Source organism: Pholcus phalangioides, unplaced genomic scaffold, assembly GCF_987345545.1.
Source record: "Pholcus phalangioides strain wild (caught in Gottingen) unplaced genomic scaffold, Ppha-v1.0 ptg000007l_1, whole genome shotgun sequence".
In the NCBI taxonomy this organism is placed as follows: domain Eukaryota; kingdom Metazoa; phylum Arthropoda; class Arachnida; order Araneae; family Pholcidae; genus Pholcus; species Pholcus phalangioides.
Genome location: NW_028301600.1, coordinates 49776134 through 49793266, shown reverse-complemented (window position 1 = coordinate 49793266; position 17133 = coordinate 49776134). Strand labels below are relative to the sequence as shown.

The following is a 17133-nucleotide window of genomic DNA, read 5'->3' as shown; positions in this document are numbered from 1 at the left end:
CGTTTTTTTAAAAAATGTGCATTCCCAATCGTGTAGGTACAAAGCAAATTTACGCTGTATAGATGCTGTATTTGAATACCAGTAAATAGCCAGAAGGTACCATAATTTCTCAGTATGTAATACACAGGGGAAAAACTCTCTGAAATTGGAAAACTTTGGATAGGACCCCTCATTCAGGGACGCAACTAAATATTTCTTCATCTTATTCTTACACAACCCATGGGCTATATCAATACAATACAGTGCAGTGAAATGCTTCATTTGTACTTTGAAATAATAAAACTAATTTTCAAGATTGAAAAATCATGATAAACAGCAGAAAGAGGGAAAAAAAGAAAAAAAAATTTTCTCATTGTACCCCTTCTTTCTTCTTCAAACTAAGAATGTGTCCCATGGGATACGTGAACAAAATATTTATATGTCCATTTCAGAAATTCTGGGTATTTGATGCGCTATAGCATGTCAGCAACATTTCTGACATGTATGAAAGAATAAGTCATCAGACAGTTGCTACCACCTGCACATGCATTCTTCTTTATTATCTTGCCAGTAAGTGAAGTTCAACAATTATATTTCAAATATTTCTCCTGTATTCATTTTGAACTTGAACGACCCATGCTGTAATGGTAAATAATTAGGAATTTAATATTTATATTTATAAAACTAATTGGTAGTTACTTCAATTATTTTTTTGTTGAAGATTTAAAAAAAAAACCAGTAAATAACATGATATAAAAACTGCTTTAATGTATTTGTAAATAATTTCAATCAAAAAATATATTTTATTATAGCTTCAAATTTCTAAAAAAAGGAAAAATTGTGTGCATTGTGTCATAAAAAAGATACCACAGGTAGCACACAGAAATTAATAGGCCAGCTGACTGTTTAAACAGATGGTAGCATTAAATCTGGGTTTGACCATATTTCCAAAATATTCAGTATTGTAGGCTTTTAAGATAAATTTTTGAAAAACTGTTGGTAAACATCTTTTATCATTTTTTATTTAACTATTTGAATACAAAAAATTTATATGAGCAATATTGTGAGTGTGAAAAAATAAGGAAGAAGTTTCTTCTCTTTTCCTTCATGGGTTCATCTAATAGAGTTGAAATAAGATGCAATGCATTCAATGCATCCTATGTGCATCTTATCAAAATATTCATGAATTTTCTGAACTTCCCAATAGTATTTTTGCTACTAGAAAAGCTGAATTATCAGTAAAGATTGAGCAGAAAAATCGAAAATATTATTTAAGCTTGTATATCTGTACCCTTTTGCAATTATTGTGTTTTTTCATCTCAATTATACTCATATTAGGGTTGCTGGCATAAAATATGAAATTTTTCACAAGCACTCAAGGGGAAAAAAATTATAAAGATCAAAATGTGGAAAGCATTTAAGGTTTTTGACAAATGTAACTAAGATTCTGAATGTGGACAGCAGATCTCTAATAATAAGAAAGAAATATAACCTTTCGTTACATATAAAACAAAGAAAAGAAAAAGGCTTGTGATTCTTAACCAAGTACGAAATATGCATAAAAATAGCAAGAGGGAGAAAAATGAATTAAACTATCTCTACCATTAAGGAAATTAATGTCATATTTCCTCAAATAATAGTGAAATAGTTTTCCCAACACAAAAACTATCTTCCACATAAAATTCATTACACTTGTATTTACATTAGGCACCCAACATGCTGTGAATCTGATTGGTTTCTGAAAACCAAGGTGTGAAACACATGCCAACTCTTCTCACCTGATAGTGAAAAATAATCTGCATTTAGAATGCGACTTTGAACAGATGATTTCAATGACACAAGCAGAGATGTCTTCAACCAAATGATAAATCATTAGATTACCTCGACCACTATATAAAGAAATCAGAACATAAAAATAAACTAATCCTACATTTTTTTAAATAAAAGAAATCCTCTCTCAAAGCATGATTCAAAACTCAGATGGACGTATAGTTAATTAGCAACATGAGCAACAACATCTCCAAGATATCCTACAGTAGCATCAATCAAACAACTGAGTAACATCCAGATTTTCATCATAATAAAGAGGTTAAAATTTAAAACTCGTGTCTAAATTATATCTTTAGAGTAGTAGTTTAAAATACCATAGAGAAATGGGAAAATGATTGATAATATTGTTTATTTCAGTCTTACAGATATGTAAATTATGTTCGACTAATTTTGGGTCTGTATGTTGTAGCAAAAAACCAAAGAAAAAAAAAATTATTTGAATCTCAGAATACATGGATTCCAATTATGAATTGAGCAATGATAATGATGATAAATAATATGTTAAAAGAAAATGAAGTACTTTTGTTTTTTGAATACATCCATTTCCATTTTTTTTAATTCAGAAAGTGCTGTCTACATAAATAAAAATAAAACCAGATGATAAAAACAAATTAAGAAATTCTTTGAACATTTTAGCTGAAAGATGATTCTGTTTAATAGGCACCAGAATACCTCTAAAACACGTATTTTCTACATAGCACAGTTTTCCAAAACATGTGCTTTCAATTATGATATAGTATAAAATAAAGAAATACAGTAAAATGTTGGAAATATTTTAATGGGGCAAAAAAAAATTCATGTTTCTAAATTGCACAAATATATGATATTTGGAAATATTTCTAAATATCGAAATATTTGTAGATATATTTGAATTCAAACATCAGAGAAAAATTGGGGAAAAAACAGCCCACACAAATGGGCAATGCTTCTTTCCTTCATTTATGTTGCTTTCTTTAAACTTTATCAATTTTTAAATTCAAATAACTCTGTGAATAACTCACAAAAAAAGGGTCCCCAAGGTGTCGTCCTTAAAAAAATTATGAAAATATTTTAGTATATTTATCTCACCAAGAAACACATAAAAAAAATTAGTGGCGGAATGCAATAATTAAAGCCACAAAAAAGTATTAAAATTTTAACATTTGGCTACTCCTCGCCTCTTGCATTTCTTCACAATATCTATAAAAAAAACTGCTTTTCACTTTTTTTCCTCTAGCTTCTCTCTGTTCTAAAACTAGTTTTATTTCTTTTTTTTTCTCCCTTTGCCTGGTCTGTACCTGACCATGTGTTGTTTGAATGGCGGGACTCTAAAACTCTGGGGTTGCTGGTTTCAAAAATACAGCAACCCAATTAAAAATGCAATTACAAACAATATATATACATGATGAAATATTATACAATGCCCATAAAGAATACTAATCCATACTTAGAATTAGGTTGTCTAATTCTAAGTATGGATAGCTTCTCGATTTACCCCAACATGTTTATTCCTTTTTAATAAGGTAATTGATTTTGAATTAATTTTAATCTTCTTTTTGTTCAAAGCAGGATTTTCTTTAAAACAGACTGACCCTTGATCCTAGTAAAGCAGGTGAAGAAAAGTTCTGTAATTTCTATTAATGTGAGAGAAAAAATCTTAATACCATATATATTATGGTTACTTGTATACATATGGATACTTGTCTTATGCAGGATTACTATCTTTGTGCATGTCCATGGGCTTCCATGTCAAAATAAATTAATCATAAGTAATGACAATAGGTTTGAAAGTATACCTTTTTCTGAAAGACAGTTATCCAGTCAGTAGAAGCAAACCATTTGTGATTCTTAATGTCGTTCACACCATTTTTCAAATTTCCATACCGTTTGGTGAGATCAACTTGAAGCAAATTTTTCAGTAAATCTTTCAAATCAGATGTGAAATGTGAAGGAAAACGAACCTGTTTGAAACATGAGAAATAATATTTTGGCAAATACAGTCAAATCAAGTTATAACAAACTGCAAGAGACCGGAGAAATCACTTCGTTATAATGAAATTTTGTTATAAAGGAATTCCAGATTTTTAACATTAATCCTATGTAAACTTATTTGGGAGATCAGAAAATTTTTCGTTAAAATGAGATTTTTGCTATCACTGTATTCATTAAAATGGGAATCGACTGTATATCAAAATATAACTGATATATAAAAATATTTAAATCAACTCATTCGATGAGGGTGTCTACTGTGTTATGGAAGGCTGATCCAAGGACTTTTTCTTAAATTATTACAAACTATTCTTGCCTGACAAAATGAATTTGACTGAACTATCCGCTAATTACAAACATCTACAGAAAAATACTCCTGCTATCAATGTATGATAACTAGAAAATTGAATTATTCCGAAAAAGTCTGGTCTGCATTAAATTTTTTCATTACTATTTAGGAGTATTGACCAGAAGAGTTTTCTTCATAGTTTTCAGTTTTTTGGAATATAAAATCCCTAGAAATTATGAGAGTAGTATTCTGCAAGGGTTTCACTGTATATACTGCCATTGAAAGCCATCTACCATTATTTTCATAAAAGTTAAATTTCCAGTTTGCACCAATGCTATTTACGACGGAATTAGACCACCATGGAATAGAACCAGGTGACTTTGGCAGTTTCAGTTTAGGTACCAATGAGGGAGTGCCTCTGGTAAATACTTCAATCTTTTTCGGTCACACACTGTCCCAACAGTGATTATGGTGATCTTTCGACCCCCAGTAATGATCTGATGAACATCATTTGATCATTTTTGTTGCATCACAGTCATTTTCTCCACACAAGGGCTATTTAGACTGGGAACTAAAATTTATTGCCGAATCCAAACGACAGCCTTTTTTTCTAATTCTCATCGAGAGGTTGGTGCACTAACCACTTGATGTGGGACTCCCTGCGGCAGCAATCTTTGTCTGTGGTGATGTCACCATTTCCATTGTACCTCTATCTGATGAACAACACCAGCACAACGTGTTCAGAATATCCTACAGCCACATGTGTTTCTTCTCACAGTATGGTTTCATGGAGACATTTTACAGCAGGAGGGTGCATGGCTACATAGAGCAAAGGCATCACAGGCACCTATCTGCCATATTGCCTTATTTCCTTGACCTGCTCCATTTTCAGATTTTAATACCATCTAGCATTACAAATTGTACAGCTCACCCATTTGCGTGATCTAGAAGTGCAGTTTTAACAATTGTGGACAGGTATGCCACAGAATTCAATATGTGACCTGTGAACTTACATGCCTGGCTATATCACATCTTGTATAGACAGGGGTACTATAGCATACTCATCCAAAGCACTAGTATAGTTATCTCTGTAATAAAGCATTGTTTTGCTTTAATATCATAATCACTAACTTTAGTGACATTGAATCAGACACAGTTCCATTTCTCATTCCAACTACTCTAAGTGCCAGATATTTTTTTCTGCTATCAAGTGTAAAATGTATTTCATTTTGTTTTCAATGATTACCATATTTCTTGACCTATACATCACCATTTTTACATTTTTTAACAACATGACTTCAGATACCTGTAGCCCTTGCACATATGCAGCAGCACTAACGTTAATTTTTGTTTAGGAAAAACATCTCAGCAAAATTCACTAATAATATTGTGGTACAGCTGAACCCACTTATAATGAGCCCACTTTTAGGGATAGTCTGAATTTAACATAAAAATTAATGTATTTAGATCAATACAATTTTTTTTAAATCACTAATTTAGCCCTTGCTTAGCTCCCACTACAAACTCCATGTGTTGGAGTGTGAGGATTACTGGAAATTTTCCTTTAACATGCGTGGAATTCGTTTTGGGAGGGGGTTATGTCCAAAAGCAAAGTTTCAACTGTCAAAGATAATATAGAAATCATAAAGTTGCCAGAAAAAGGTGGAAAAAAATTATGCTTCAAACATCAAAATGATGTTAAATATACTTGCTATCAATACAGTTGCAGAAATTCCATTTTTTTTTTCATTTGAAAATAGATATAGCGACTAATTGGATTGAACAATGATTTTCAGTAGTAATGAGCTCCTCTTTAACACTAGAACTGCAGAGTGGGTCAATTTGACCCAAATCAAACTTCGTTTTCATTTATCTCAAAAACTTACACGCAGATTTTAAAAATATTTTGTGACTTTTCATGATATTATATGAATATTAATTCACAAAAATTTTATTATCTTCCTATTTCGTGTTCCAGAGCTATAAGCACTTATACCTAGAACCGCGGTTTGGGTCAAAATGACCCAACATACTATTCTATAGGAAAAAAAGGGGTGCAGAATTTTCTTGAAAGTGGTTACCCTTTCTAAAATTTTTTGTAAATGAAGATAGTGAATGAAGGATAAAGGTCTTTCAAAAGGTCAATTCACTGTCAGAGCAGATTATCTTTTTTTCAATGGGGTAATGGCACAAGTAGAGCTAAATATTTTTTTCATTTGTAAACTTGAATACCTGGAATTCTGACAGGACTCAATGAAGATTTTGGGAGAGTAAAAGCTTAACTCTAGAAAAAACGTGTAGTTGAAATTTCTGTAGGCAAACGATGTCACAGAAAAAGAGTAAACTTCTGGCTTGCACCAAATATGTTTTGCACGGATTTCGAAACCTTGGGAAGTATCAAAATCCAACGAATCTCTCTTTTAGAGCACATAGTGATGCAACTGATCAAGCCATTTGAGAAAAAGGGCAGAAATGCCTCAACCGACACCTCTTTTCACTACACTTAAGCTGGCTCAAATGCTAAAAGCCAAGAAATATGAGCTTAGTAGAGACGATGAGATGAAATAGAAGAGCAATATTATCTCACACACAATAAAGATAGTGAAACTACAGTTGTATGGAACAATGATGCCACAATGGCAATTTATCAAGGAAAGAATGATATAAGTTTTTCATTACTCAGCACGCTTCATCTGGCAGTCGATATTGGAAGTAGTTAGCCCCAAAAAGCTTCCTCACACACACACACACACATAGAAACTATTTCACGCTACAATTCAACAAAGTGTAACGATCGTAGTTGTAGCAATCAAATGCCCAGAAAATATTCGGCATTATACACGTTTTCTATAACATCCTGGATCTCACTATAAAAATATTCCTGTATTTTGTATAGAGCAGCAGTACAGAAGGCCAGAACTATTTTTGAAAGCAGTTCCTCTAAAATCTTATTGAAGAGCTGCGTTCATCATACGTGTTGCCCTTGCACAAAAGGAAACATTCGTGCGCTCTTGATCATGTATCTGTTCATGAGCGATCAAAATAATAATAATAGTAATAAATAAAAATAAATGAGTCTGATATGTCAGGTAACATAAAAATGTGGAAACAAAACTGTTAATTTTTGCATGGGTTGTGCAACTTCAACATGCGGTGAGTATGCAAGAATATTGAAAAAAAAAATTGCTCAACTGCTCATCATAAATTCCACTATCAGTAAAAAATCAATACTTATTTGACAGAATCATATTATATAATTTTTCATGCTCAAGTTGACAGGCTTATTTTACATCTTTGTCATATTATGGGATTACTGAAAAAATATTTTTGGACTGAATAGAGTAAATAATGTATACTAAATCTTATTTTTACTGAATTACATCATTTTTTCAGCTAATTTTGAAGCCCATTTTATATTCATCAACAAATATAATTTTCCATTATGAATACGCAATTAAACAACATTGATTAAGATTAGGGAGAAACCCAGAAACCAAAAATAAATATTCTGTTTTCGCTGTGAAATACTGTTTTTTCAAAGTTTGGGTCAATTTGACCCAGTCCGCGGTTCTAGGTATACCGAAAGTGCCACGGTTCTAGTGTTAATAGAGGGTCTGGCTGCATTACATTCAAATATCTGTCAATTCGATTGCATTTTAACAATTCAGAATTGGTTCTGAGCATGTAGCAAGCATTTTCTAAAAAATATTTGCTTGCAGAATTCAAGAGAAAATAGTGAGATTTTATGAAGGTTTAATTTCATCTTGGGAAGGTGTGGTGGATATGGCAATGCTTAAGTTGAGCTCAATTTTTTTTAACACTGCAATGCTTATGTGACACACATTCTGAGAAATACTGCAGCTTTGAGTTTTGAGTCATATTTTCTCACTCTTATTCCTCCTTTTATATTCTGCACCACTCTAAAGAGATGTGCCCCACAGGTTAAGGATTATGGTATCATAGCATAAAGAAATATCAGTATTTCATCTTAGATTTTTTTTCACAATAACAATGCAATTCAAACATTAATGTTATCAATACATTGAAGATATACTTTGTAGATATACTCTGAAAACTACAGATTTAAAAAATATATCTAATACATAACCAAGACTGTTGAGAAAAAAAAAGTTGCAAAAATTTAAATATTACCTTTCCTGAAACAATTTTCTCGTATATTTGAATTGGCTGGTCTGCAAAAAAAGGTGGGTATCCAGCTGCCATCTCATAGACTAAAACTCCTAATGCCCACCAATCAACAGCTTTATTGTATCCCTAAAAGTTAAGTAAAAATTTAAAGAACATGTATAAAACATATATAATTCATGAACTATGCAAGGTATCCTGTAAATTCCAATATGACCTTTTCACCTTATCAGCTGTTTGTTCTAGAGGTACGGTTTTAACGTGTTCAAGAGTAACTCTGTATAAGTTTCGAGAGTGAAAATACAGTGTCATAAAATAAAAAAATCTAATTTTTTATACATTCCTCGTCTTATAATTTCGAATAAGAAAGTTGTTGCCCTGTCTTTCTGAAAGCCAATAACTAAAAAAAAATTCCACGTTTCTAAGTGCGATATTTTAGGTGAGATATATTATTAATTCAAAAATCAAAGAAAAGTTAAGAAAGAATGGCACAAACTAATGAATAATACTTCTTTACCCCATTTATGCTGTTCTTTCCTGACTTTTCTTTGATTTTTGAGAATTTAAATGTCTCAGCAAATATTGCAGTTAATAACATGAATGAATATGTTAATAACAGGGCAACTACTTTCTCATTGAAAATTACAGGACAAGTGGACCATACAAAAATTGATTTTATTTTAAGACACAGTTTTAACTCTCGAAACTGCTACACAGTGATTCTTGAACACATTTTAAGCATTTTTTAAACTAGAATCATACCTCTACGACAAACAGCTGATAAGGAATAGGTCAAATTAGGACTTACAGAACACCCTGCATACTACCTCCAGGTTGTTTTTTTTTTAAATTGTGGTCTGGAAAATTCATTTCATAGTGAATTTCACAGAAAATGCCTGGAAGTTGTATATAGTTCCTGTAATGCTGGCCATGAAAACTTAAGGCAATATAAACATACCATATATACTTGCGTATAAGCTGACCCCCAAAAATTTCAGAGAAAAAATTTATATTTCCAAGATATACAAGTTAGAATGAAAAATATAATAAAACCCTTCAAAATCTTTTCTTCCTTCCATTTTTTTTACACTTTACGACCAAGCAATAATAAGTATTTCTGTCGTATCAATGGCTACAGAGGGCACATACACATAGATGTACAGTATTTGAGTGTGCTTGTATAAAAAAAATATGTAACCTCAGATGTAGGTGACTAAAGAAACCTATATCTCTGAAGCATTTTTTCTTAATGCTTGGTTGCTGCCTTTCAATACACATCAGCTCTTGGGTTCAAACCCCACTGTCGCCACAGTTGTGGTTGGCTAAGTTGGTTTTCTGTGGTTTCCAACTTTGAGGCATGAATGCAAGCCGATCTCCCCAATAAAGTCTCGCCACAGAGAGCAACAAGCCTACAAGGATATAATTATTCAATCATTACACTTTCATTCATAATTAGGAAAATTGATGGCAGCACTACATAACACGAATTACATAAAAACAAACTTCCTGTCAGGTTCACAACACGTACATGTGCCAACATGTACCAATTCATTAGTAGTTCCGCAGAGCAATACGGACAAGGTGCATGTGTGGTTTAGTAGTACACATTAGCTCTGACGACTGCATTCTTGATGGTGTCCTGACGACTGTAACCATTCCAATAGCAGAGGTCACTGGCATTCTAGCGTGATGTCACCTAAACTGAAGTTCGGGACTAGTTGGCTTGTTTGATTGCTGAACCAGTTTTTCTTCCTACACAAGAAAGATTTATCGCCACATCCATGCTTTTTTCCCCATTTGCTTGTTCATGAGGATATGTGCTGGAGAGCAAAACTCAGATAATTAAGAATTTGCAAATTTGACATCATACTGAAAGCCTGAAATGTTTCCTTGTTACCAAATTAAGGTGAAATGAATATATTTATATAGGCATAAGTTATATTGACTTTTATATAATTAACATGGCAGACAGGGCAAGGTGCGGCTCATCATATATGGAGGCACCAACAGGATGTCAAATTACAATGCCTATTCAACCCATTCGGGTTGACGAGACTGCTACAAATATTCAAGAGATATTTTATTTAATGGAACAGTAGATATGAAGGTCCTGCTGCTGGTCATCAAATGACATCAGAACCAGTTAAGGCTCATAATGATTATATACCTATGGGCTCTCTAATGATCTTATACACTGAAGAGCCAAAAAAACTGGTCCACCTGCCTAATATCGTGTAGGGTCCCCGCGAGCACGCAGAAGTGCCGCAACACGACGTGGCATGGACTCGACTAATGTCTGAAGTAGTGCTGGAGGTAATTGACACCATGAATCCTGCAGGGCTGTCCATAAATCAGTAGGACTAAGAGGGGATGGAGATCTCTTCTGAACAGCACGTTGCAAGGCATCCCAGATATGTTCATGTCTGGGGATTTAGGTGGCCAGCAGAAGTGTCTAAAGTCAGAAGAGTGTTCCTGGAGCCACTTTGTAGCAATTCTGGACATGTGGGGTGTCGCACTGTCCTGCTGAAATTGTCCAAGACCGTCGGAATGCCCAATGGACATGAATGGGTGCAGGTGATCAGACAGGATGCTTACATACCTGTCAGAGTCGTATCAGGGGTCCCATATCACGCCAACTGCACATGCCTCATACCATCACAGAGCCTCCACCAGCTTGAACAGTCCCCTGTTGACATGTAGGGTCCATGGATTCATGAGGTTGTCTCCATACCGTACACGTCCATCAGCTCGAAGCAATTGGAACCGAGACTCGTCAGACCAGGCAACGTGTTTCCAGTCCTCAACAGTCAAATGTCTGTGTTGTCGGGCCCAGGCGAGGCGTAAAGCTTTGTGTCGTGCAGTCATCAAGGGTACACGAGTGGGCCTTCGGCTCCGAAAGCCCATATCGAGGATGTTTCGTTGAATGGTTCGCACGCTGACACTTGTTGATGGCCAAGCAATGAAATCTGCAGCAATTTGCGGAAGGGTTGCACGTCTGTCATTTTAATGATTCTCGCCAGTTGTCGTTGGTCCCGTTCTTGCATGATCTTTTTCTGGCCCCAGCGATGTCGTAGATTTAATTTTTTACCGGATTCCCGATATTCACGGTACACTCGTAAAATGGTCGTACATGAAAATCCAAATTTCATCGCTACCTCGGAGATGCTATGTCCCATCTCTCATGCGCCGACTATAACACCACCTTCAAACTCACTTAAATCTCGATAACCTGCCATTGTAGCAGGAGTAACCAATCTAACAACTATGCCAGACACTTGTTGTGTTATATAGGCGTTGCCGACCGCAGCGCCGTACTCCGATTGGTTCCATATCTCTTTATTTGCATACACATGCCTGTACCAGTTTTTTTGGCTCTTCAGTTTAGAACAAAATGAATTTGCTCGAACGTATCAGACAGTTCTCCCTGTAGTACACCAGAACTCAGGGCAAATAGGTTAGATAATTTGTTGCAAATTCATACTCTTCCAGAAGCCCTGATAAATAGCTGCAAGTAAATTTGAATAAACCTTTTACTTATGCTGAACATTGCCATAGACCAGTCACTGCCTGTTAACTGAATCGAATGCGTGTGAGAAATCGATGAAGCAACACTACAGTTTTCCCCAGCTTTTTATGCAATTTGAGTTGGATCAAAGCATTTAAAGTGACATTATCATCAAGACAGCTTCTCTGCTTTTGAAATGCATCTTGTCATTCATGTATTAGAGAATGAAGATAGCACGATCTTGTGAGTAAATTAGTTAAAGCAGGGGTGGCCAACTTTTTTCCAAGCCATTCTACAATGGAGACCACTTGTAGGAGTGCTACTCTGAAAATTTACACAGACCATAAATCCTGCTTTTAAAAGAGACAACCAGGTTCCCTCTAGGATGTTTTGATTATCTTGTTCTCATAAAAATGATCATTTTACTATATTTTGAGTATTTTCTTTCTGAAAATTTGATTACTGTAATGCAAATTGTATGCGTGCATAGATAAAAGTTCATATGTCAGGCATAGCCACTGGAACCTGGAGGGTCATGTATTTAGGTCCTGCCAATCAGAATTATTAAGGGGTTACCCACCCTAGTAATTCATGTATGTGCAATGAATGCCCCTCGTGCAGAAGCACCATTGAATTTCATAGATATCAGACAAGCAGCAATCCCCATAGACCCCCTCCTCAATGTTTTTTTTGCTTTGGCATCTCAAGGTGGATGTTTCAAGATGCCCATTTTGTCAGAACAAAATGACCTAGAATTCATCACAAGGAGGTAGTTGCACATAGAGTTCCACAAACACACTACTTAAACAACCATCCAAAGTAGGTGTGTGTGTGTCATTTACATTATATTTTAAAACTAATTATCAAAATTGACTAGGATTCAGTAGTTTAAAAAGTTTCTTCTACTCTTTCTTTTCCAAGTGTACACGTTTGACTTCTAGGAGAAATCGGGCATGACTGATTTTGATAACAGTGTAAATCTGATGTAGTGTCATGTCCACACACTTTAGTTACGCCCTCTGTAACAAGTTAAGCACATCTCTGGACAGCCTGAGTGTGACTGGAGCAGGTGTAAACTGCAAGTGGGAAGACCACGACAGTGGATCACGTGTCTACTCCATTTCAACGAACTCCCTCTCCATCATATTTTTCACTTTGCACACCCTAGAATTTACTCTTGGCTATGATTGTCGATGACAGAGAACACATTCGAGAGAGTTTGGATATAGAAGGGCTTTTTAAAAGCAAATCAATTTGCCTCTAAAGGGAAAAAACTATTAAACACTTCGTGCTACCTAAGATAAAATTCGGAGCTACCGATTACACTGAGATTATTTACTGAAATACTGGCCCGTTGTATCCTCCCCAATGCTACGGGAAGTATGTGATGTTACCATTCATCAATTTTGACACTAACCACATCAAAGCCATCGAAAAGTTTCTCTGTCACACTCAGACAGCCAAGAGATGCATCAAACTTGTTACCAAGGCCTCAACTAAAGTGTGAAGATGTTACACTGCCAAAGCCCGAAGTGCAGCCAATTCACGGCAGGGCAGGCCACTTCATGAATTGGCCAATAGTTTTGGAAAAAGTCCGAATTGCAGAAATGATTCCGACTTCAGCTGGCCATTTCACGGAGTGGCTGGGCCAAAGCTCAATGTGCTGATGTAAGACTGCCAGGGAGGAGCCAAATCCATTTTTTTAAATTGCTAACGTGTAATACATGTTTATATATAGCAGCTGTGTTGGATTAGCTCCATGTGATAGGAAAAAAAAGTGAAATTTCAGAGAAAAACTATAAAAATAATATAAACATACGTTTTTTGCCAAATTTAGGAGAAAAAAATGATTACCGCATTGTGACTGCGGTTTGATGGGTTGCCATAACTAGCATGAAAAAATATGGCAATCAGACGATGATTCCAAATCATGTTTTTGTTATTGGACTTCGGTCAGGGATCATCATACATTGGCTGGTAGACACCGGACATTGTCCGAAATTCAGACATCATCGTCAGACACAATCCAAAACAAACAAAAAAACCAATACCAATGTCTGAAATTCGGACATTGGTATTGGTTTTTTGTTATGGATTGGCATGTCCCGTCATGAATCGGTAGTAACATAGACATGAAGGTGGAGATGTATTTCTGCTCCACGTTATTATCAAGATCAGTTACACCCGATATCTACCAAAAGTTAGATTTTGAATGTGTCAATTTTGATAACTAGTTTTGAAATATAATGTAAATTACATGCACACACCTACTTTAGATGGTTGATTGGGTAGGGTGTTTGTGGAACTCAATGTGCAACTACCTCCTTGTGATGAATTCTGGGCGTTTTGCTGACAAAATGGGCGAAGAGCTGCACACAATGAAACTTACAAAAATTTGCTAAATTCCCTTTTTTTAAACACGCTGCGTGACCAATAAACATTGAAATATTAATGATGTTTTTATTTATTTTACTCTATTGAACCATAAAATAAGCATAAAAAAGTTTGCGTGTCAATTGTAGAACTTTAAGTGATATTAAAAAATTTAAGAAAAACGTTCAATTTCGTCAATTTTCATAAACTTCAAGTACGATGTATGAACGGAAGATATCAACCAATTTTTAAATAAACATTTGTTTTTTCTTATTAATCATATTTTAATATTTTTTATTATTGTTCATCGTTCAAAAGTTAACTCGTACTTAATACCGTTACAATGTCTGGTCAGTTAGAAATATAAAATGTCTGGTCAGTTAGAAATATAAAATGTCTGGTCAGTTAGAGCTATAACTAGAAATTTTGTGGGGAGGGTGGGGGCAAATAAAATTGTTCTGCCTCCCCCTTTGCTGTAAAATTTGATAATTTTATAACCGAATTTTTCGTTCCAGCCAAAAATTTGCTGCCGCCCCTCAAGTTTACCTCCCAGGACCATTTCGAGTTTTTGCCACCCTCTGGTTTCGGCTCTGCTTAGTAGTATGATTTTTAAGAGTAAGTATGGGAAAAGAAACGTGGAAATTCTTGGAAAATGACAAACTTTGTATACACCCAAACAATAGTTGACGTTGTAATGAGTTGGTGCTCGGTTTGGAAAACCGGTTTTCCAAATTATAATCCCTGTATTTGTGATGCTAAGCGGGGTTAGCGGAACAATGGGGGATGCTATAACAAGGTTTGACTGTATGAACAAACACAACACAAACACAAAAAAAACCATAGAAACTCAAGTGTATTACAGCACAATAGCTCAATAATCTGCATCTGACACATACATTGTTTTGCATTGTCTTTGTACTGGACATAAGGAGCATCTCTTACAACTGCCAAACAGCAGTCAGCCAGCATCGAGATTGATCATTTTCCCCATTGTACCTTACCACTTCACCATATAAATGCACTCATAAAGCACTTTTTAACTGCTAACATCTCTAAAACCAGAGCCAATAAAACTTGTTCATGGAGATATTCACGTTCGGTAGGGCAAAATCATTTTACGTTGGATGCAATTTCATTGTGGTCCAGTGTTATTGTTTAAATTTTCCTTGAGGATTTATATAATATAATAACACTAATAAAACATTAGGCATTATATTGGAGTAAAAAAACTTTTTAACAGTGATGAAAATAAGAACTCGATGAGAACTCGCTTATAAAAATTCATTAAAATCCTTAGAAGTCAGAAAAAAGTACAGAATAAGACATTGGATTTGAATTAGCCACAAGAGCTGAATGAATCAACACCAGAAGTCTGCCGCCAGACTTATTCCGTTGCAAAGATCATTTCCACTCCAGCTTCGTGTCAGAGTCGTGAACACTCCTGTGTTTGAAGTCACAATAGCTGAAATTAAACTTTTGAAGCTATATAAGATGTAGCTTTATTGCAGGAAATTCATATGATTAGATTACAGGAATGAAGAATATTCAAAGAAAGTGCCCATTAAGAAGTTCTAACCCAATGGAATGAATGACGAAACTCTGACAATTAAGCAGGGGTTTGAAATGTGTAATTCAAACATGCCAACATTGGCATGAAGCCTTTTAGTAGTGATGAATGTTGAACTTCACCATGGGGTATATATATACACTGCTGGCCACTTAAATTGCAACACCAAGAAAGACAAGAGATATCGCAACAATATTTATTTTGTAGATAACATGTTGACCAAGCATCAAATGATTAAATTTATAGACTTCTGTGAAGTGTGGTTCCTGCCAAAATCAGTAGCCAGAGTAGCCGCCATTGTTGGAGATCACCGCTGCCACACGCCTCGGCATTGATTCAAAGAGACGTTGGATGTGTTCTTGGGGTACAGCAGACCAAGCAGCTACCACGCGTTGCCAAAGTTGATCTGGTGTGGCAGCTGGGGATGTAATCTGGGTCAATCGTTGAGCAACCATGGACCACATGTTTTCTATCGGCGAAAGATCCGGAGAGCGAGCTGGCCAGGGAAGCAATTAAATCTGGCGATTGATGAAGAACCTTTGGACAATGCGTGCCACGTGTGGTCGCGCATTATCCTGTTGAAATATGGCTGTGGGCAAGCCCTGAAGGTAAGGAAGGACAACTGGCTCCAACACCTCGGAGATGTAGCGCTGGCTTTTTAAAGTACCGGCAATGCGTACTAGAGGAGTGCGAGAGTGATATCCAATACCGCCCCATACCATAATACCCGGTGCAGGACCAGTGTGGCGGTGCATAACGCAGCTGTTCAGCATCCTCTCTCCACGGTGTCTCCAGACTCGAATCCGACCATCGTGGTGTTGCAGACAGAAGCGTGACTCGTCAGTAAAGACAATTTCATTCCATTGTGCCGTCCACATCCTTCTTTCATCGCACCATTGGCAGCGGAGACGTCTGTGGTTCTACGTCAAGGGTAGACGAAGCAATGGACGTCTTGCGGACAGACCACTCTGCTGTAAACGGCGTCGAATGGTACGCGCAGACACTGGATGATGCGGTACAGACTGAATGTGCTGTGCTATGGTTCGTGATGCCGCTGAGCAATCCGTCACTGCCGTATGCACAATACGCCTGTCATCACGTGAAGTGGTGCACTGAGGTGGATGCGATCGAACACGTCGGTCCGTCGTACCCTCCTGCATCCAACGATCACATATCCGCATTACAGTTGTTTGGTTTCGTCCAACACGACTACCGATTTCCCTGAAAGATAATCCACAATCTCGGTAGGCCACTATCCTTCCTCTGTCGAACTCGGACACTTGATCAAAAGATGATCGCTGTTTTCTACGAGGCATAATTGATCGTTTTTTTGAAAAAACCACAAGAAAAACACAATTGCCGTACTTCAAATCGTCGAAATCTCCAAGCCTTAAATAGCGCTCTGAAGTGGCGCCACAGGCGCGCGTGATGGGCGTCTGTGCTGAAATTCTAATCATTCGCATATCTCACCTCCGC

At 35.9% G+C, this 17133-nt stretch overlaps 1 protein-coding gene across 4 annotated transcripts in view; it reads right to left on the bottom strand.

Annotated features, from left to right (window-relative positions):
- Positions 1–17133, bottom strand: part of Pka-C1 (Protein kinase, cAMP-dependent, catalytic subunit 1) — a 131978-nt gene that overhangs the window by 35294 nt on the left and 79551 nt on the right. For all 4 annotated transcript variants that reach the window (XM_089233435.1, XM_089233434.1, XM_089233436.1 and 1 more), the window contains exons 8-9: positions 8219–8341; positions 3585–3749 (exon numbers count right to left, since the gene is read on the bottom strand). In XM_089233435.1, the coding sequence (XP_089089561.1) occupies positions 3585–3749; positions 8219–8341 (288 nt within the window). The remainder of the gene's footprint in view (positions 1–3584; positions 3750–8218; positions 8342–17133) is intronic.